Source organism: Tenrec ecaudatus, chromosome 10 (genome assembly GCF_050624435.1).
Source record: "Tenrec ecaudatus isolate mTenEca1 chromosome 10, mTenEca1.hap1, whole genome shotgun sequence".
NCBI lineage: Eukaryota > Metazoa > Chordata > Mammalia > Afrosoricida > Tenrecidae > Tenrec > Tenrec ecaudatus.
Window position 1 is genome coordinate 35,489,211 of NC_134539.1, and position 20,562 is coordinate 35,509,772.

Below are 20,562 nucleotides of genomic sequence, written 5' to 3' on the forward strand. Positions count from 1 at the left end.
GAGTCCAGGAAGAAAGATCTAATTTACTTCGGGGGGGGGGGGGGCGTTGTCTATGTCTAGCAATTAGCATAGTAGAGTTCTTCAAGTTCATCCTCTCCCTCCCTGTCTGGTAAGGAGTGTCTCAAAAGTAGGGTCTGAGCTCTGTTGGGCAGCAGCCATCTAAGACACAATGACTAGTCTCTATTTTTCTGTAGCAAAAGAGATAGAGGAAACTCCAGAATTGGAATAGGGACCTGGCTGTAGGACTGTCTCTATGAACCACAGCTGCTTCTCCCTGGAGACCAGAAGAAATGAACCGCTCCCAAACATTCTGACCAAGGACACAGCCGCAAGATCCTGATAGAAAGAGGAAAATGTGGAGCAGGACCTCTGATTCTCAGAGTCCAGACTTAATGGACCTCTTGAAGGTAGAGGAGGCTCTGAGACTACGGCCCAGAGATGCTCTCCAAACCTTGAAGCAAAATTTTCCCCTGATGTCACCTCTTAAATATAACAGGTTAGCGCAAAACAGAATCTCCACCCTTGAGTATTGTATACTTGTAATATAAACACACACACCGTATATACTTGAGTACAAGTCCACCGAAAAACAGTCGAGACATCTACTTTTACCACAAAAACTGCATTAAAATGTGCTGAAAAACTCAGCTTATACACGAGTGTGTGTGTGTGTGTGTGTGTGTGTGTGTGTGTATAACCAAATGGTTAACAGCTATTTTAAAGCATAACTAAGAAGGTTGGGGTGTTCTGTAATGGTAAGGAGTTTAAATTAATGGGCACGTGAGGCCATCACCGGGCTAGTAGGTTAATCATTCCAAATAGGCCAGGAGGAGCATGGGGGTGGGGTTTAATCAGGCTGCAGCTTGATTGGAGGGCAATGAGATACATTGCTCTGCAAGGCCCACCGGGGGCGTTTCTCTTGCTCCCTGGTGATTGGACCAGTGGGCTGCTGCTTTAGCTAGTTCTCTGCCTCAACCTGTGCGCTACACCACCTGTGGGCCAAGCCAAGCCGTGGATCATGTCTCTAGAGCAGCGGTTCTCAACCTTCGTAATGCCAAAGCCCTTTCGTACAGTTCCTCATGTTGTGCTGACCTCCCAACCATACATTTTCGTTGCTACTTCATAACAGTAATTTTACTACTGTTAGGAATCGGGCGACCCCTGTGAAAGGGGTGTTCGACCCCCAAAGGAGTCGGGGCACACAGGTTGAGAACCGCTGCTCTACAGGTTGAGGTTCCTTGGAGACCAGCTTCTCCATGCTGCTGGTGCCTGAGGCTGGTGGATCCTGTTACTGTGCTGCTGTGACAGCTGCCTCCCTAAGCCCCCCCAGCTACAGGCTGTTGCTGACCACCCCGCTGTCTGCTGCCTGCGGGCAGATCTGCCTGCCTTGCCTGAGCGAAGACACATGGTCGGCTTCCTTGACCTTGGACCTGGCAGCGAAGGGCTTCCAGCATATTAACAGTTCCACAAAAGTGAGTTGAACTGAGCCCTCTGCACTGCTGCGTGGGCTAATTAGCTATATTCCTTCTTGTATAAACCTCATATGTACATAATCTTAAGTATCCTGGTTTTGTTTCTCTAGAGAACTCTGCCCCAATCCTTCTGTTTATTAGTCTGACGCGGTGGGGTCACCATGAGCAGAGGTGACTGGATGGCTCCTGGCAGTGCGGCCCTGCAGGACCTCAGTCTGCGGGGAGACAGACACAGGCTGGGGTAGGAAATGCTAAGAGAAGTAGAGGTGCAGCCTGTGGGCTCTCGGAAGAACGGTGGGGGCGCTCGTGTTATGATGATGCGGTATTTCAAATACTAGCAGGGCCCCCGGGTGGCTAGATTCCAGCCAAGCTTCCTCAGCTGTGACAGACCAGAAAGACCTGGCAGTCTATGTCCCAAAAGGAGCACTTTGTGTGGATTATAACAGAGCTTCGCCTGACTCGCTTGCTCTGGATCCATCAGGAGGGGTCCCCTCGAGGGCCCCTGTTATGCCTGGTGAAGGGAAGTGTAGTTCCCGCAGAGATTGTGAGGCTGACTGGGCGAGTGCGAGGGGTAGGAAGGGAAGGTGGATGTAGCTGGCTCCGACGAGCAGAGGGCAAGACACCTGGAAGGTGAAGCCCCGGCGGGACCTGACGGCACCTGCAAGCACACGAGCCCAGAGAGGCCTACAACATTTACTCCAGGGCACGGGGTCAGCTGACCTCAAAGTAGGAGAGCAAGGCACGCACATCAGAAGGACCGGTCTGGGCTCTCACAGCTGAGACCTTGGCCCGGGACAATTCTGTGAATCCACCCACAGGTCCCAAGGTGTACATTCCAGGCCAGGTAACATTTTCCTGCTCAGCTCATCCACCCATGCCCCCTGGGGCTGCATCCTACTGACCAGGCACATTTGTGGGGACTCCACCGCTATTACCGATTCTCAGACTCTCAGCAGGGGCATGGGGCTGTTCTCCCCTATTCTCCAGAGCCACAGCGGCCACCCCCAGGTCGCAGTCCACCCACCCACACAAGGCCACCAAGAATCTTCTCAAGTCACCCCCAGCCACCCAAGCCTTGGGGGAAATTAGCTGACGACCCTCATCGGGACAGGACCGGATAACAGGTACCAGGTGGGAAGGGGAAGTGAGCAAAGGGGCCCTGGCCACCCCGACCACCCAAAGACCAGGCAGCTTGAAGGCAATCTATTTCAATCCTGCTTTTATTCAAAGGATGGGCTACAATGTTTCCAAGCTTGAAAAACAGCTCTCTAGCCTATCCCCTTCCTGTGTACGTGGGAAACCGACCCAGGAGGTGGAGGTGGGGGGGGCTGTTGAGAGTCACAGAGAAATCCACGCAGTGTATGTACAAGTTCCCAGGTGGGTCTCACTGCTCTGCAGTACGCCGCTGTTGTGTCGGACATGGAACAGACAGGCGTAAAGGCAGAGTCCAGCAATAACAAGGGGTCCAAATATACCACCCAGCACGAGGGGCATGGGACGGGGAGAGGGCAGTGAGAGCAGAGAGGGACCTTGGCAAGTATCCCTGAAATCTGTGACCCAGCAGCATCTGACACCCCTCCACCCCGCCTCCCAGCGACTAGCATATCCTGAGATGCAGCACCGTGTGGTGGTTAAGTGGGGGCAGGCCTGAACCCTGAGCTCCAGCCCCATGCCCTGGCCTGGGGCCTTGGGCAAGCGGCTTTACCATTGAGCTTGGTTTTGTTTGTGAACAGAGCCTGAAACCACCGGCCCTCCCTCCTGGGGCAGGACGCGACTGCCAACGGAAAAGCACCCCCTGAACCTGAAGGTCTCTCCAAAGAGGAGGGGTCCCGATGCTGCCTCCAAAACACCTTCATGGCTGGCGGGGGTGGGGTGGGGTGGGATGGTGGTAGGGGTAGGTGTCTATTATTTTAGCCCTTCTGCGAGGTCAACACACCTCTCAGTCTAGCACCTTCTAGCCCCGTGCCCTGCTCATAGCACCAGGAGGTAAGTTTGCAGTTTGATGTCCAGAGGCCAAGTCTTCCCTGCCCGTCCGGCTGGAGAATGCTGGGCTCCTGAGTGGACATCTCAGTCCCCAAACACCAAGTCCTGGGAGTCTGGAGCCTGGTAAACACCTGTCTAAAGCGAAGTCCCCTTAAAGACTGGAGGACAGGCAGGGAGTAAATAGCTGACTGAGGTCAGTTGTCCACGCCCCGCGAGGGAGCTATGGCGATGTTGGCTTTGCCGTGGTTTTTAATATCGTTCGTCTGTAAAGACTCAAAGCAAAAACTCACTGCCAACTGCCACGGAATTGATGCCAACTCAGAGCAACCCCATAGGACAGGGTAGAACCCCCCCTGTGGGTTTGAGACTGACTGTGAATGGGAATGCACAGCCCTGTCTTTCTCCCAAGGAGCAGCTGGTGGTCTCAAACTGCTAACCTTGCGCATCGAAGCCCAACACATAACCATTATGCCACCAGAGCTCCTATTAATAATGAATCTCAACACCGTAACTGCCACATTCCCTGTTAGAGCTGACTTATTCGTATCTTACTTTAGGGTCACAGGGCTGGAAGGGACACTGGCGACATCCAGCCCACATGCTATGCTCCTGGATGCAGAAGCTGGGGTCCAGAGGAGACGGGACCTGTCCTAGTCACACAGCAAGGTAAGGGTGGGCGGGGGAGAGCTCGGACGCTGTCTTTGCCCCGGTGGGCAGCACGTACCATGTCAGAGCACCGAGAGTCAGTCACGAACCAGGGTGGTGAGGAGTTGCCGAGGGGCACTGCCGGCTCAAGCCCTTTAGAGTTACAAACACCACTGCGGGAGTTTCCCTGGAGGGAGTCGTTAAAAGGGGATTCTCACACGTGATCCATTCCAAAAGTATAAAATAGCAACGCGCACGTTTCTGCTGCCGCAAGCCTGCCTGCCTACAAACTACGTATGAATCTGGTTTCATCTAAATTCTAAAAACATACAAAAGGGTCCTCTACAAGCAGAGTCTTCCCAGCTCTTCAGAAAGCAGAGCGTCCGGGGCTGGCTCTTCCATCATCCTGTGATCAGTGCTCCCAAGGCCCTAGGAGGCAAAGGAAGAAGGACGATTTTAAGTGGGGGAAAAAAAGAGCCTTATATGTCATAATCACTTGGTGCCGGGAGGGGTGGGTGTCTGAGAGGTAGAATTTAGATCCATGGGCAGAAGTTTCAGGGAGACAGATTGCAGCTTAATATGAGGAAGAACTTTCCAACTAATAGAAAACCCACACATAATTGTCCGGAGGCAGCCACCTCACTGGGGGTGTGCTAGGGCTCAGCTGGCCAACACCTCAGACCTGGCTTGGCGGGCGGCAGGAGGGGGGGGGGGTTCCATGGTCTATCTGAGGCTTCCTTTGGGAGACTCACCTACAACAGACTGTATCCACAACCCAGAGCCATCTGTGTTTTTAAACAATATGCAAGGGGACTTCAAGAAAGACATTCCCTTAGCTTTGGATTCCACTTATCCACGAACTTTTGAAGCCTCCTCTAATCAGTTCTTTGGAGACCCTGGGTGTTGCTGACTGAACAGTTAGGTTTGAGTCTAGCCTGAGGCACCTCTGAAGTAAGGCCTGGCAATCTACTTCCAAAACAACAAAAACAAGCTCACTGCCATCGAGTGGATTCTGACTCATAGTGACCCTATAAAGTGTGTTCAGAGGCTGTAAGGCTTTACAGGAGCAGGCAGCCTCTGCTTCCTCGTGAGGATCAGCTGGTGGGTTTGAACCACAGACCTTATGGTTAAGCAGCCCCAATGCTTACCTGACAACGCCTACAAGGCTCCTTTGAAAACCCTTAGAGCCCAGTTCAGCTGACACACATGGGGTTGCCACGAATCGGATTTGACTCATGGCAACTGGTTGATGCACTCTTCAAAGCAGTAAAAACAAAAAAAGGCAGTTATAGGTAGATTTATTGTGCCAACATGGCCAATGAACACTTGGGATTGATCCAAGGGCTGAGAGTTAATGGCTCGGTGAGCCTCACCTTTCTTGTCTCTTGCTCTTTGATGATCAGACCAGTGTGCAGGCTGCCTTAGCTTGTTCTCTGCCTCAATTTGCAAGCTACACTACCTGTGGGACACCTAACCCGTGGACTGTGTCACTGTAATTTGAGGTTCCTTCAAGACCTGCTTCCCCACACCACTGGAATTTACATCTCTTGAACTGGGGACTGTCGGGCCCTGTCATCTGGCTGACTGTTGGTGACCTGCCTTGCTGTTTGCTGCTGTGCCCAGATAGCCTGAATTGCTCTACAGAGGACTCAGCTGTCTGCACCCAGCAGCCCTCAAGACTCGAAGGGCTGCCAGTGTATGAGCTGTCTCACAGAAAGAAGTGAGTGGCACTGAGCCATTTGTACTGCTTTATAGATTAATTCACTGTTTATTTCTTATGTTATATCTATCTATGTAAATATATAAAATCATTAGTGTCCTGGTTTTGTTTCTCTAGAGAACCTGTCTAACACAGGCACACACTAGGAAGACGATTTGAAGACCCCCACCTCCTGACACTTTACTGGTTTTCTTACTAATTTCTAGAGGCTCTTAACACACACACACACACACACACACACACACACACACACAGTCAGCTGGAGGCTGCTTCTCTGCCTGGGCCCCACCCCTCCCACTGCACGCCTCACAGCAGGTTCTCCCCAGTCCCCGCCCCCTAAAGCCTTGGCACAGCCCATCATGCAGGGGGCATAGCAACAAGCCGTTAGAGCAGCGGTTCTCAACCTGTGGGTCGTTCGACCCCTCCTTTCATAGGGGTCGCCTAAGACCATCGGAAAACACATAAATATTTCACAATATATAATTACATATTGTTTTGTGATTAATCACTGTACTTTATGTTCAATTTGTAACAATGAAAATAGATCCCGCATATCAGATAATTGCATTACTATTCATAACAGTAGCAACATTACAGTTATGAAGTAGCAATGAAAATAATGTTATGGTTGGGATCACCACCACATGAGGAACTGTTAGAAAGGGTCTCGGCATTAGGAAGGTTGAGAACCACTGCTCTAGGCCCAGGGGCAGATTAACGCCAAGACACAGGAAGACCTTCAAGGAACCCACAGATGCTGAAAGGAGACAAGCGCCTTAATAGACGGAAAAGTCCTTCGACTACATCGAAGCACCCTGACTTTGAACTTGTAGCTTTCTGAAACTGAGAGTCTTGTGTGTTGGTGAGGGGCACCCCTTCTGGCATTTCTGTGTAGCAGCACTAGCAGGCTCCCACGGCAACTCTTGTCCATTCTGCCTGCTTATCTCAGTACACTCCCACCCCAGTCACTTTATTCCATTTATGTATTTTTCATTACGTATCTCATAAGCCACTGCAAACCTCCCGCGACATGCGTACATAAATATTAAAAATTGACTCAGAGTACAGACCTTACTCTGTCACGTGGCTCCTCTGGAGCTGGTAGATGGGGGGAAGGTGCAGTTACTCACTCAGTTCTGTGACGGTCACCGTGCCGTGGGCCTGAGCCTCCCCCAGGGTGTTGGCCGAGTGGCACTGGTACACCCCTTCATCTTCCTTTCTCAGTGAGTTGATCTAGAAATGAAACAGGCAAAAGAGAGCGCAGGCAGGTGTGTATGCCTCTGAATGGCACAAAGAATTATAGGCTCGTTTCGCTCCTAATGATACTTCAAGGCAGTGTCCTGTTGAATGTGGCTTTTCTGGCCACTGGGCCCTGGAGCTCCCACCCCTTGTGTTGCTAATGGGCCTGGGTAAGAAGGCGGAGGAAGGCACTGGCAGAGTTCAGTTCTGAGTGATGGCAAACTGGGCTAGTTGTGGTTGCCATCCTGCTGGGGATGAAATCATCCATTTCAGAAGCAGCAAGACGAAATGTCACGACAAGCAGGAAAGAAGATCCAGGTGGGGAGAGTGACTTTGAACCCCGAGAACCCTGTGCATTAAACCTCCTTGACCCAGGAGACAGCTTGACACCAGGAGTGATGGAGACGCAGCAGTATCAGCACCAGCATCAACGGCCTGCGCACAAGACAGAGCAGTGGACTTTCCCACCCACTGAGCAGGTCAAACAGAATGCTTTCAGGCAGGAGGCTGGTTTGTAAAGTAGGGTGCCTCTGGATGCTTACTTGAGGGAGCTGGGCTTTGTGGACCCCCAGAACTGGAGCTGAATGCCTTTGGGTTGAAACTTAGAGCGGAGTAGCCTGCCCTTTGGGCAAATGTTGGCAACCCTAAAATTGCTTTGTAACATTGCAGAGCAGAGGCCAGACCCAGAGGCTGAGGGCCGGCGAGGGGGCTGCCTGCGGGCATGGCAGAGAAGACACTGTCCTGACTGAACAACTGTATCCTGAATGGTAACCTGTTAACTTCCCCCGACAAGCCCCATCATCGTGAGCATTGCCTGCAAGTTGTGTGGCCACTGCAATGAGTGATCAAACCCAGCTGTGAAGCAGTGATGTGGAGGAAGGAACAGCTGGTGTCAGAAGAGGGGAAAGGGATGGCTGTCTGACCACTCACAGGTCTGGAGGCGCCCGGTCTCCCGGGCTAACGTCAGGGCAGCTTTCCTTCTGGAGGTTCCAGGGAGAATTGGTTTCTGGTCTTTCCCAGCTTCCAGAGGCGCCACTTGTGCTCCTTGGCCTGTGGCCTTTTCTCTTCTCTGCGAGGCCAGCGATGCCCATTGAGTCTCACATCCGTCCCTCTGCCTCCCTCTCAACTTAAGACTTGTGAGTACATTGGACCCAACTGGGAAATCCAGGAGCGTCTTTGTAGCAACCTTCATGTCCCCTTGTCAGGTAACAGCATATGCACAGGCTCCGGGGACTAGAACATGGACATCTTTTGGGGGCGGTTATTTGGCCGCTTACCCTCCCGGCTGGGAAAGTACACCACCTGTCCTCCCCACCTCACACCTCTGAGGGGGTCCAATGAGAAATGACTAAAAACAGCACTGAAAACTGTGACGAGCTGTGGCAATGTAAAAGCTGGCTAAGGCACTTGGCTGCTAACGATGAGCTGGATGGGGTGAGCCCACCTGGAAGAAAGGGCTGGCAACCAGTTACCAGAAATCCAGTGCAGAACATTTCGACACTGACACACACACCTGGGGCTGCCGTGAGCCAGAATGAACGTGGCGGCAGTGGTGACAGGTGGGCAGTCAATATTGTCCAATGCGCCTAACCAAGCAAGACACTCACCAAAATCCAGGTGGTAGCCTCATGATCGGAAGGGCTTCCCCGCACCTGCACAGCGATATTGATATGATCCCCAGGCAGCTCCTCCAGCACCTGGGTGCCCACCGGAGACTGCGTGATCTGTAGGGAACAGAAGAGCCCAGACGTGTTTGGAAAAAGCATCTCTTGGAAAGAACCGACCCGTGGGCAGCCTTACCACCTTCAACTCCTCCGTGTCTCCCAGGGGGAAACCCTGCTGTCAAGTTCGTTCTGACTCCCGATTACCCGACTGATAGAGAAGAACAGGGGCTTCCCAGGGCGTGACCTTGACAAAGCCAACTGCTTCTCGGGAGAACGCCGAGGCTGTCTGCGCCCACCACCACGTGCAGACTCAAAAACTTTACTCAGGGTTCCAACCCATGGCAGTGGGTGTGTTTGGGTTAGGGGCCTTTGAAGGGCTGTGGAGGTCACATATGTTGAAATCCCCTTCAGTCACACCAAACTGGATCTGCAGGAAGATTGATTTTTGCCATAGTATTGGGTCACCTGTCACCAGCCAGGTCTTTTTTATTAAACCCAGCTCCTGGTTTTTTTTTTAAAGTGGTTTCTAGCTTCCCAGTGGCTGATTTGGCCAGATGAACAGTAGAACTTTCCAGATACCTGGGTGGCCAAGGGCGCAAAAGGCACAAGAAAGAAGGCCATGTCCCTGTTTGCAGGGAGAGGTGTGAGGCAGAAGCCCAGAAGTGGGGGAGTTATAGATAAGGGCTCTTTCTTTTAATCCTGATACACAAAGGAAGATACACACACTACACACTTCAAGGAAAATACAAAAATGTTCCCCATGTCTGTTTCTTTCCCGCGCACTCCCTCCTTCCCTCCCACGCCCCTTTGCCCACCCCCCAACACACACACACACACACACGCATTCTCACACACAGTCACATTCACACACACTCAGGCATACACACACACACACACTCACACACTGATAAAGCACGAGTTCTTGGGTAGCAATACCTTCCTCCATGCGATGACAGGAGCGGGCACAGCCCTCACCTCACAGGACAGGTACACCTGTGCCCCCGTGACATTGTGAGTGCTGCGGGGTGGAACGATGACCACAGGAGCTGGGAGAAGACAAGGGACACGGCCTTTACCTGCCAGGGTCCAAGCACCCCACCTCCGCCTGTGGCTGCCCAGCCTGCAGAAAGCATCAGTGGAGTTTGCAATATGACACCCCTGTGCCCCGCCTCTGTCCACACCCTGCAGGGGCCAGGGCAGCAGCAGCAGCTGAAACCCCGACACGCAGAAGCCACTCACGGCCGAGGAGGCAGAGGGAGCACGCTCCCAGGACCTGGGAGCAGGCCTGCAGGTTTTCTAGCCCACCCCTTTGTTTCTCACAACAGGAAAATGGGGGCCCAGAGAGGGAGGGAGGCAATTCCCAGAAGCCCCAGGTGTGTCTGGCAGCTCTGAAGGCCCCCTTCACACACCCTCCAGGGCTCCTCCCCCGACTTGGCTGCCATCTGGCGACAGGCTCCACGCAGCAGCTCCAAGGGGGTGGGGGTGTCATCTCCAGGGGATGGGCTTCTCCCGGCCCCCACCCACCATGGATGGGGTTCACCCTGGGCAGGGACTCCTGGGGTCCATTCAAGAAACCAGAGATGCAGTCCCTCTCACAGCTCCCCCGACATCCCCCCCCACCCCACAACACACACACAAGAGCTGATTAATAGACATAGAAACCACTGGTAAAGGGAGGGTCTGGGGGTGAAGAACCAGGCTGACCTGGTGAAGCAGGCAGGCCTGGCTCTGGGCTGACAGGAGGGAGCGGGCTCTCTGGACATAATGACGGGTTAACCACGGTCAACACCTTCATCCTCCCTACCCGTGCTCTCAGCCACGCTCAGACCTACTGCATCCAGGTCAGCTGCCTATCCCGGCATTCAGAAACGCCCCAAACCAAACGCACTGCCACGGAGTCGATGCCAACTCCGAGCAGCCCTACAGGACAGGATAGAGCTGCCCCTGTGGGCATCTGCGACTGATTCCTTGTGGGAGTAGAAAGCCCTGTCTTCCTCCCGCTCCTGGTATTCAAGGCCCCGCTCTACATGTCCACACTGCCCTGCCTTCTCTCTGCCTGCATACTCACCTCGCTGTCCCCTACCCTGGTCTCCTCCCCCCGCAGCTCTGCCCTCCAGGAACAGGCCTGCCTTGCAGCCCAGCTGTGGACACCCATCTCACTCTGCACCAGGTCCTGGGGAAGGTGTGATGGGAGGCCTGGTGGAGGAGGTGCTATGAATTCAGGTTTCCTCATCTGTGAAATGGGCACAGGCCCACCCCTGAGCTGCGGACTGTGCCCTGAGAGTGAAGGTGACGAGTCAGGGTGGCATGAGCAGAAGCGGGGTCAGGGACAGGCCTGGTACCAGAGGGTGGATGAAGTAGCGCGTGGTAAATAGAAACCGCAGGAGCCGTTGCCTACAGAGCGGACCCTGCTGCTTTGAGGGGCATGTCCTGGAGGGGGAGAGGACCCTGATACCACTGCTGGGCCACCGTGGCACAGGAGACAGGGAGGAAGGGGGCAGTGTCAAAGGCCCAGGAGCTGAGGGCCCCTGCAGGGAGACAGGGCAGCAGCTGACCCTACCACGTGACCCCCAAAAAACTCCAGGAAATTGTCTGAGAGCGGCAGAGTCTCAAACTGGACAGCCCCTCTGGCATCCCGGGTCCCCAAGCTCCTAGGCCTGACTGGGACTGGGAACCCCTACCCTGGGGTCAGGCCCTTCCTCCCTTGGAAATCTGTTAGTGAGAAACCTTATTCTGATGAACTGAACCCCTGGCCCCAGCCCCAGCCCTATCCTACCCATAACTCTCACCTGTTGAGCACAAGGCTGCCTCGGGAGCCCCACGGCCTCTCGGGTGCCCCGGCAGCCCTCCAGGTAGTTGAGTACAGAGCTGTCTTCACCCTTCAGACCCAGGCTGCTCTCTTCTGTTCCCATCTGGTCAACTTTAGTCTGATTGGGCCCAGCTGGCTGTCCTTCAGGGGACCCTGGCTCTATCCTCCAGTACAGCCCACACCTCTGCAAATGCACCCAGAGACTAGCTGTCTGACACGTGCCCCAGTGTCTGCTGACTGCCACAGGGCCATTCATCTCATGTCCTCCTGCAGGAGCGCGACAAAGGCGGTCTAATTTATTCACCGCCTCCCTCTGGCAACACAGGGCTCGGCTGCTCTGGGCACCGTCAGAACGACATTCCCCACCACAGTCCTCTCTGGCTCCAAAGGGACACTCGGTCAGTGGGCTTCGCTTCCATTCCTGCAGAGCCATACATTATAGATGAGATTCCACCGTCCCTTTCGGGCCTAAACAAATCAACCCCGTAAATCACATTTCCTTGTTCTACCCCCCCCCCCCCCCCCCCCCCGCCTTTCCCGCCCTCCTCTCTTGCAATAACTACAATTAAGAAAATCTGTCCCAGACACGCTGTCTTTGTCACATACTTCCGGGAGGAGAGCGGCATTTCTTCAACAAAAGAGACCACCTGCTCGTCAATGTTCACAACGACACGTAAGTTAAAACCATCTGCACACAGTGAAATGGATGCTTTGGGGTGAGCGGCTGAGCGAGCTTGGGCAAATGGGTCGTGGTGGACACGCCATCCTCACCAATTCAGAGAGTGCTTCTGGTCACTTGGAGAATTCCCTCCTCGCCCTGCTCATCTTTTCTTGCTTTATTTCCCCTAGGGGCTCCCTGGACTCAATAACCGGGCCAGTCTTGGGAATAACCGCAATAATCCCAGAGCAAGCAAGTGCTGCCGGTCCAGCTCACACACACCCACCGCCCCACTTACAGGGATCAAGCAGCCTTGCCAGATGGGAACTCAATGGGCCCTTCAAGGCTGGAAGGAACCATCTTCCCCAATGCCTCAGAGCATGGTGTTGGGCGGGGAAGGACCAGCGAAGCCAGCCCCCAGACCCCCATCTGCTTGTGCCAAACACCGCAGTCAAGGAGTCTGTCTCATAGTGATCGCACCGCACAGCCCCGGTAATTTATGCTAATAGCTGCTTTCAGTGGAACCAGAAACAGCTTAATCCTGCTCCCCGCAGCCAGAGCCTCCAGCCCCCTCCCCCAGCATGAAAGGCTGTGAGCACCCAGCCCCCTTCTTTGTCCCTCTCTGCAGGGCTCACAGGCTCCAGGTTACCTGGTAACCTGAGCCTTGCACCGTCCCCCCCCCCCCATGTGAATTCTCTAAGAACTCCGGATCTCTGAGCACATGGAAGCTGCAGGGGCTCAGTTCCCTGGTGGGCACTGTCCCTGCCCCCAGCTCATTGGCATCCATCATGACACCCCATGCTGATCTGCAGGAGCCCCGGCTCCCACCAGCTTCCAAGTGTGAACTACAGTCTCTGTGTGTGTATGGTGGGGAAGGGGGGTTTGGGGGTATCAGGGGATGTCCACACAGAGCGGCCCTTATGAAGCAATGGCTTTAACACTGACAGCAGTACTACTGAAATAAAGACTAGGGGGAGCTATGCCGTCTGCTGGGCGGGACACTGAACCAAGAGTTGAGCCCAAAATGAAGTCTCACCCCTCAGCCTGGCACTGAGGGTCTGCGGTGAGCCTGCCCTGAACTTCTCTGAGGCCCCAGTTCCTCCAACCGCTGCACACACTGCCCCCCACCACACACAAAAGACCCTCACAGTTTGTTCTGGCCGGGCCTCCCCCAGCCTCTCAGCCTAGTGTTGCCCCATCTTTCAAAGTCTCTCTCAGTGGTTCCCTTTCTGGGACGCTCCCTGTCCCTGGTCCTCTCAGGAGCCATCCTGCTGTGCTCCTCAGTCTCCATCCAGCCAGGCCCCGCCTCAACAGGCGGAGGGACACCAGCCCTACAGCTTTCACTGGCTGGTGTCAGGCACACTGCCAGGCCTGGCTTCCTAGTCTGTCCTAGTGTAGAGGCTCCGAGGTCATCACCACGTGTTCCACATTTCAGCCGCATGTAGACCATCACCGACAACTGTGCAGTGGCTGAATATGAGGTGCACTGGCCAGGAATGGAACCTGAGTTTCCTGCATGGAAGGCCAGGGATCCGACTACTAGACTGCTGGGAGTCGCCTCTGACTGCTAAGAAGTAGAAGGACAAGCAACAAGCACTGGGAAGGTTGATCAAGACTGAGAAACCTTCAAGACTTCAGTTGTCGCATAAAGTCTATGTGTGGCCCCACCCCCACCCCCACCCTGTAACCAGTATGTTAGCAGGCTACAGATGCACGGTGCCAATCAGAAAAGAGCCAGGCAAATCCAGGCTGCACACAGCCCACGCCAGCCAGGAGCTAGCCCTGTGCTCCTGGAGAATTCCCTTCTCTGGGCCTCAGTTTTCTCTTCTGCAAGCCATGTCAGATATTATAGGGGGTCCCCAACTTATGGTGTTTTCATGATGAACCACACTAAGGACTGTTCATTTTTTAAATGATTTGTGAGGTGTTTGGTTTTTTTTAATATATATATATATATATAGTAAAATACATCTGTAAGTTTATATGTAGTGTTTCTTTTTTTTTTACATTTTATTAGGGGCTCATACAACTCTTATCGCAATCCATACATATACATACATCAATTGTATAAAGCACATCCGTACATTCTTTGCCCTCATCATTTTCAAAGCATTTGCTCTCCACTTAAGCCCTTTGCATCAGGTCCTCTTTTTTTTCCCCTCCCTCCCTGCTCCCCCCTCCCTCACGAGCCCTTGATAATTTATAGATTGTTATTTTGTTATATCTTGTAGTGTTTCTAAAGGTAAGATTTATAAAGAAACTGATCATAAAAGGTAATAACAAGAACTCAAAACCAAATTCATTCGAGTTGATTCTGACTCATAGCAACCTAGGGGACAGGACAGAACTGCCCCTGGGGGTTTCCAAGACTGCAACTGTTTGCAGGAGCAGGTGGCCTCCTCTTTCTCCCACGGAGCAGCTGGTGGCTTCAAACTCCTGACCTTGACCTAAGCGGCCCAATGCAAAAGCACTATGGCACCAGAGATCCTATAAAAACTAAAAGCAAGGCGGGGGGAGGGGGGGAGCGGAAAGGATGTATTTGACTCACGTCAGAACCTAGGTGTGACAGAGTTGTTGGGCGTTTTGGGGTGTGGGAGAAAGGCCATCAGTGCAGGCTGAACACTCTTTCCAAAGGCCCCTCCCCAGAGCAAAGTACAAAAACACTTCCTGACCCTGCGATGAGCCCTGTAGGTATTTAATAAGCCCTTGCTGAAGGCTCCTGGAGGAACCCAGGAGGACGGTTTTATGAGCAATAGTGAAGCCGAACAGCTGCTGCTGCAGTTGGCTTTCCTTCCACCAGGGCCCCAGAGGGCATTGTTAAAAAGTGCCCCTGCTGGGTTGTCTGAATGAAGGATGGCAGTGGTGCAGGGGCAGCGCCAAGGAATGAGGGGTGGCTGGGCTGTACCTTCCAGTTTTGCCAGGACCCAACACATAAAATGCAGCTCAGAACCAGGAGCTTCGGAAAAGCCAGGCCAGTCTGTGGCTGAGGGAAGACAGGGATTCTGAAGGAAGCTGAACTCCGTGAGGCCTGGTGCGTGCCACTAACTGGGATCATTAAAGGCAGCTTCTAGATCACCTCCCTTTGGCCTGTGTGCATCTTTATTCCCAGGGCCTGGGGGGGGGGGAGGACTTTGAGCCCACAGATGAGAGTGGAGGAGCTGTCACATTTACTTGTCATTTGGTAATTTTCAGTGAATTAGGGGTATGGGGTTTCTATCTGCCATCTGGCCTCACTCTGGTAACCATGGCAACCACCATCTGCCAGGCTTAGGATGATCAAGTGCTGTCCGGAAAGAGCCCTGGGGGTGGGGGGGGTGGTCAGGGGTTTTGGGAGTTGGCCAGGCTTTGCAGTCACCCTGGGCAAGTCCCCTGCCCACTGGGTCTCAGTCTCCTTCTCTGCATACAAATAAATTTGGTTTAAATGTCTTTAAGGTATCTTTGTCCCAGAAAAAGGAACCCTCCACGGGGACGGGATCTGACTCAGAGATGTGGCCGGCTGGCGTTTCTTAGGTATCCTGCATGCAGGGCTGAGAGTGTTACCTGTCTGAAGACAAAGAGAACTGCCTGCGAACTAACTGCTGAGGAAAGCAGATTGTGAAACACATCCAGACAGGAACAAAGGGAAGATAGTGGGGGGTGGGGGTGGGGTTATGAACTGCTTAAATGCCAGGGGGCAGAAACAAAGGTTCAAGGTGGAAGGGAAATCCACAAGCTGACAGGGCCCCGAGAGAAGACTGGCCCAAGGACATGGGCATGGAATGGGCAGGGGCACTGGAAGCACCAGCCAGAGAGCACCAATCTGGAACAGCCAACAGGACCCATCCCGGGTCCCTGGGTTCTCCCAGGGTCCTAAATGGAACATGCATTGTCTTGGTTTCCTGCCCCATCTGTCAAAACCCTTCTAGTCTCTGGACTCTGCATCTACCTGGAATGCTTCAGGGGACAATGACACGACGCACTCCTTAAGAGAAGAGGTTCAGTGAGCCAGGTCTGTGTGCCAAAGTCAACCGCTCAGTGTCTTAGGAGTATGTCTGGAGTGGGTCTCCAGGCTCAGGGCAGAATTCTTCCCTCCATATCTGAACCTCAGACCCCAGAGCCAGACTCACGTACTCTGAACTCTCTAAAGACAGCAGCCAGGGGGTACCTACTACTATCAAGTCGACCCCAACTCATTTAGACCCGTTATAGGTCCTCAGGCTGTAAATCTTTACGTGAGCTCCTTGCTCCCGAGAAGCTAGTAGGTTTGAACCACCGACCAGTCCTACCAGGCCATTCTACAAAATCTTGTCCACAGTCCACACTCATGCTTAGAGAGCCAGCAAAACAGGTGGCTTGGCTGGACAGCCTTAGACTTAAGGTCTTTGGGGTAATTTATAGAGAGTGGGAGAGCTTCGTAGTGAGAAACAGTACTCAGAAACAGCTTCGTAGTGAGACTAAGAAACAGTCTAAAACTTGGCCCCTAGAAATCCATTGTAAACTATTCTTGAAATTTTATTCATTACGGAAAGTGGACCCTTTCAAACTACCTAAGCCCAAAGCTCACAAAACCTGGGTCTAGCTCAGATGGCGCTGTAGTCTGGCCTGAACTTGGATCTCCCAAGGACATTCGTGTTCTGGATGGGCGCTTCCTTAGGTCAACAAGCCTGACGGCCCAGGCACTCCGCTCCTGTGACTTCTGGTCCCAGTCCCTTTGGGACATCCTCCTCCTCCCTCCTTCTCCGTTCAAACAACCCACCCATAGCACAGTGCTGGAGCCCACCTGGGGACACAGAATGGAAACCCCCGAAACTGTTTCCCAGTCTGTTTGGGACAAACAGCAGGTATTTAGGAGATACCAAGCTTCTGCGTCGCACAGCGGCAGGTGTCTCCAAGAACTCAGTGAGGGTAAGTCTGGGCTGTATATTCCCATCCCCACCCCCTCGGGTTTTCTGGGGCAGTGGGGTCCCACTTTCTCCATCCATCCCAGCCACACTCACCGAACTCGCAGGGCCCTTCGTGAGCCTTGTGCAGGTGGACCAGGTGCGCGCGGGGCGCATGCCGGGCGCGCAGACGCAGCGCGCAGACGCTAGGGTAGGAGCGGCCGTCGGAGCCGCAGACCGAGCCGCGCTGCGCGCACACGCAGAGCCCAGTGCCCTCGGGCGCCGCCCCCGCGGCTCGGCTGGCGCACACCAGGCCGGGGCCACAGCGCGCGCCTGCCCGCCCGCCGCAGCTCGCGCCCTCGGCGCCCAGGCAGAGCGCGCAGCAGCCGCACACGTCGCGCGCCGAGATGCCGGGCGCGGGGCAGCGCGCGGGGACTGGGCAGCGCTCCGGCCGGCACGGCCCGCACTCGGGACGCCGGCTGCCCGCGCCGCGGAGCCCCAGACCGGTGGCCAGCAGCGGCAGGAGCAGCAGTGGGACGAGCAGTGGGGCGCGCGGCATGGTCGGCTCCGGGCCGGCTGCGGCGCCTGTGCTCCGCGCTCCGCTCCGTTTGCGCGCGGCAGAGCCATTCCGCCCGCCCCGCGGCCGCTGATTGGCCGGGTCTGCTTAGCTGGGCGCCCTCCGACTGCGCCCGGGCCGGGTGGGAGCAGGGCGGGGTAGTCTCCGGGCCCGCAGGGGCTGTCCTAAACCATCGGATCTTGGGGAAACGGAGACTTAGTTGGTGGAAACTTAGTGGACGTCGCTCCGATAGAACTGAGATTGAATGGCCCAAGATCCAAGGCCGGCTTAAAAGATGCCCCCTAATTCTCCCAGAAGAATGCATTATTTTTTGTTGCACGTAGTCGTTTTAAGGGGTTTCTTTTAAAAAGAGGATCTCGTTGCGGCAGCGCTTACTCTGACTCATGGCGACCCTGTTGGACACAGAACTGCCCCGTAGGGTTTTCTGGGCTGCCCTCTTTACGGAATCCGCTCCCTGGATTCAGACCGCCAACCTTTCGATTAGCAGCCTAACGTTTAACTATTGGGCAGCCCATTTGGACCCCGGGAAGACCAGTTATAGCACTTCTAGTGGGGTGTTCTTACCCCACAACAGGAGTGCTTAGGACAGGGACCGCTGCGGGGCGCCTTCAGGAGCAGCTGCAAGGAGCAGGGGTGGAAAGGACAGCCGCACTGGGGCTGGGGAAGATTACTGTAAGAATGCAGGTACAATGGTCAGCATAGCTCTAGGTGTTTATTGTTGATTGCTTCCCGCCAGCAGGCTGCTGCCTTTACTTGAGTGGCCTTGCGCTGTGCACACACTCCCTTCACCCCCTGTGCATCTCTCCCAAGAAAATAATCACTAGGTATAAAGGTTGGTCACTGCATGGAACTCTTGGCAAACAACCTTGCTCCATGCCTGCTGATGGGCAGTGGTTAGATAGATGAGTTATGGTAAAATTATGTGGGCATTGCAAACAGGGAAGGAGGTGTAGGTTACCTGAGATGAAAAGATGTTGATCTTGTGAAAATGGCAATTACAAAGCGAGTGTCTAGTGAGACGGCCTGGCCCGTTTGTAAATACCTGGGTATGTATAGGTACAGGAACGGAAGATTGTCCAATGGTGTGAAGGAAACTTAAAATTGTTAGATCAGCGATTCTCAACCTGTGGGCTGCGACCCCTTTGGGGGGCTTGAACAACCCTTTCACAGGGGTCGTCTGATTCATAACTAGCAACATTATAGTTATGAAGTATCAATGAAAATAATTTTATGGTTAGGGGCGGTGTCACCACAACATGAACTGTGTGAAAGGGTTGTGGTATTACGAAGGTTGTGAACCACTGTGTTAGATGACAGAGATGTCCATCCCACTAAGTCCAAGCTTTCTCATGGTCACAGTTTTCAGAGGGAAATGGGCCGCTCCAGACACTGTAAGCACCCCAGCAGAGAAGGGGTTCAAGGACAAATGAGTCTTGTCAGGAGCATGGGAGGTGGGGTTCAAAGCATTGGATAGAGATTGGGTGATCCGACCTTAAATGCCGCAATTGAGGCCCAGTTTGGGTCGTACAGTATCCACCCTGAGACTCCAACTGGACAAAGCCCCACTGTGGTTGCAGGATGAATGTGCACAGGAATTGGCCTGCTTTTCATGCAAAGGGGGGGGGGGGACAGTACCTGAGGCGCTGTCATTATTATGGAATTAATGTGTGCTTAAGGCAGGTGGGGGGGCACAGCTGACAGAGGCACATTTACATATGATCTGTGCGCCTTTGAAATGTGAGTGCACCCTGAATGCATGCCTACCCTGGGAATGAAAGCCTGAGCAGAGACATCAAAGGCGCCTATCGGGAGGAGAAAACATTTCAGAGCCTTGAAGGGCATCCTTGTCCAGCTCATCTTTCTTATTTTTAAAAACTGTGGGAGATAGGGAGATATTACATAATATATATGTAAATATATTTGAAATAAATAGAAATTTTATTTCTATCAAATATATTTCTATTAAATATATTTACATTTACACACATATGTAATATATAATATTATATAATATATATACATATATATATATATAAAACAAAATGATTGCCATCCCAGCGTGTTTTCTGTGTACAACTCAGTGGCACTAAGGACAAGCTAGGTTGTATAACCATCACCACAATCCATCTCCTTAACAAAATCTCTGGGCGTCAATTTCCATTGATAAATGGCCACAAAGCCCATAGCGATGCGATGCGTTAGTTCCTTTACTTCTTTTTGGTCCCCAGAGGGCCCATAGGATGGGAACCAAATCCTCCTGTCCTGCAGGTGGCGAGCTCCCCGCCCTCCAGCAGGGTAATTAGGGAGCAGCAGTGATGGGTGTGGTTTTCCACCTGCGCAGCTCCCTCCCCTAAGGCCCCCTTCAGAGTGTGCACACACCTCCGCAGCTGCTGGAGGGAGTGTGAGTCCCTCCACCTCCTTTACCCCATGCAGAGAGAGGAGTGGCCAGCTGTCGGGGAGGGTAAGCCTCACTGGGACTGAGGCGGGTGAGTGTAAGAATGTAGGCACCAAGGTCAGCATAGCTCTCAGGGTTTGTTATTGGTTACTTCCCACCATGAGGCTGTTACCTTTACCTGAAGAGGCCTTTCACCTTGCTCACACTCCTTTCACCCCCAAGTACCCACCTCTGGATCTGTCCTAAGAAAACCAGCACTCACTAGGTGTAAAGATTTCATCCCGAGTTGGCCACTACCTGGAAACTGCACACAATCCAGATGCCTACTGATGGGTAATGTTTAGACACATTAGGATACATTCAACAATAGAGCATTACGTGGGCATTGAAAGCAAGGAAGGAGGCATAGGTTAATTGAACTGAAAAGATATTGCGTGGGGGCCCCTGATGGGATTCCCAAGCTTTATAGGCAGGGATGCATACACCAGGGCTTCTCAACCATCCTAGTGCCACGACCCTTTAATACAGTTCATGTTATGGT

At 53.3% G+C, this 20,562-nt stretch overlaps 1 protein-coding gene across 1 annotated transcript; it reads right to left on the minus strand.

Annotated features, from left to right (window-relative positions):
• Window positions 1-6,942: 6,942 nt before the first annotated feature.
• IGFBPL1 (insulin like growth factor binding protein like 1) lies at window positions 6,943-17,608 on the minus strand. Its single transcript, XM_075559505.1, has 4 exons — window positions 17,167-17,608; window positions 9,660-9,769; window positions 8,667-8,783; window positions 6,943-7,053 (listed from the first exon to the last, which is right to left on the minus strand). Exons 1-4 carry the CDS (start codon window positions 17,606-17,608, stop codon window positions 6,943-6,945), a joined length of 780 nt encoding a protein of 259 aa, XP_075415620.1.
• Between the last annotated feature and the right edge of the window lie 2,954 nt (window positions 17,609-20,562).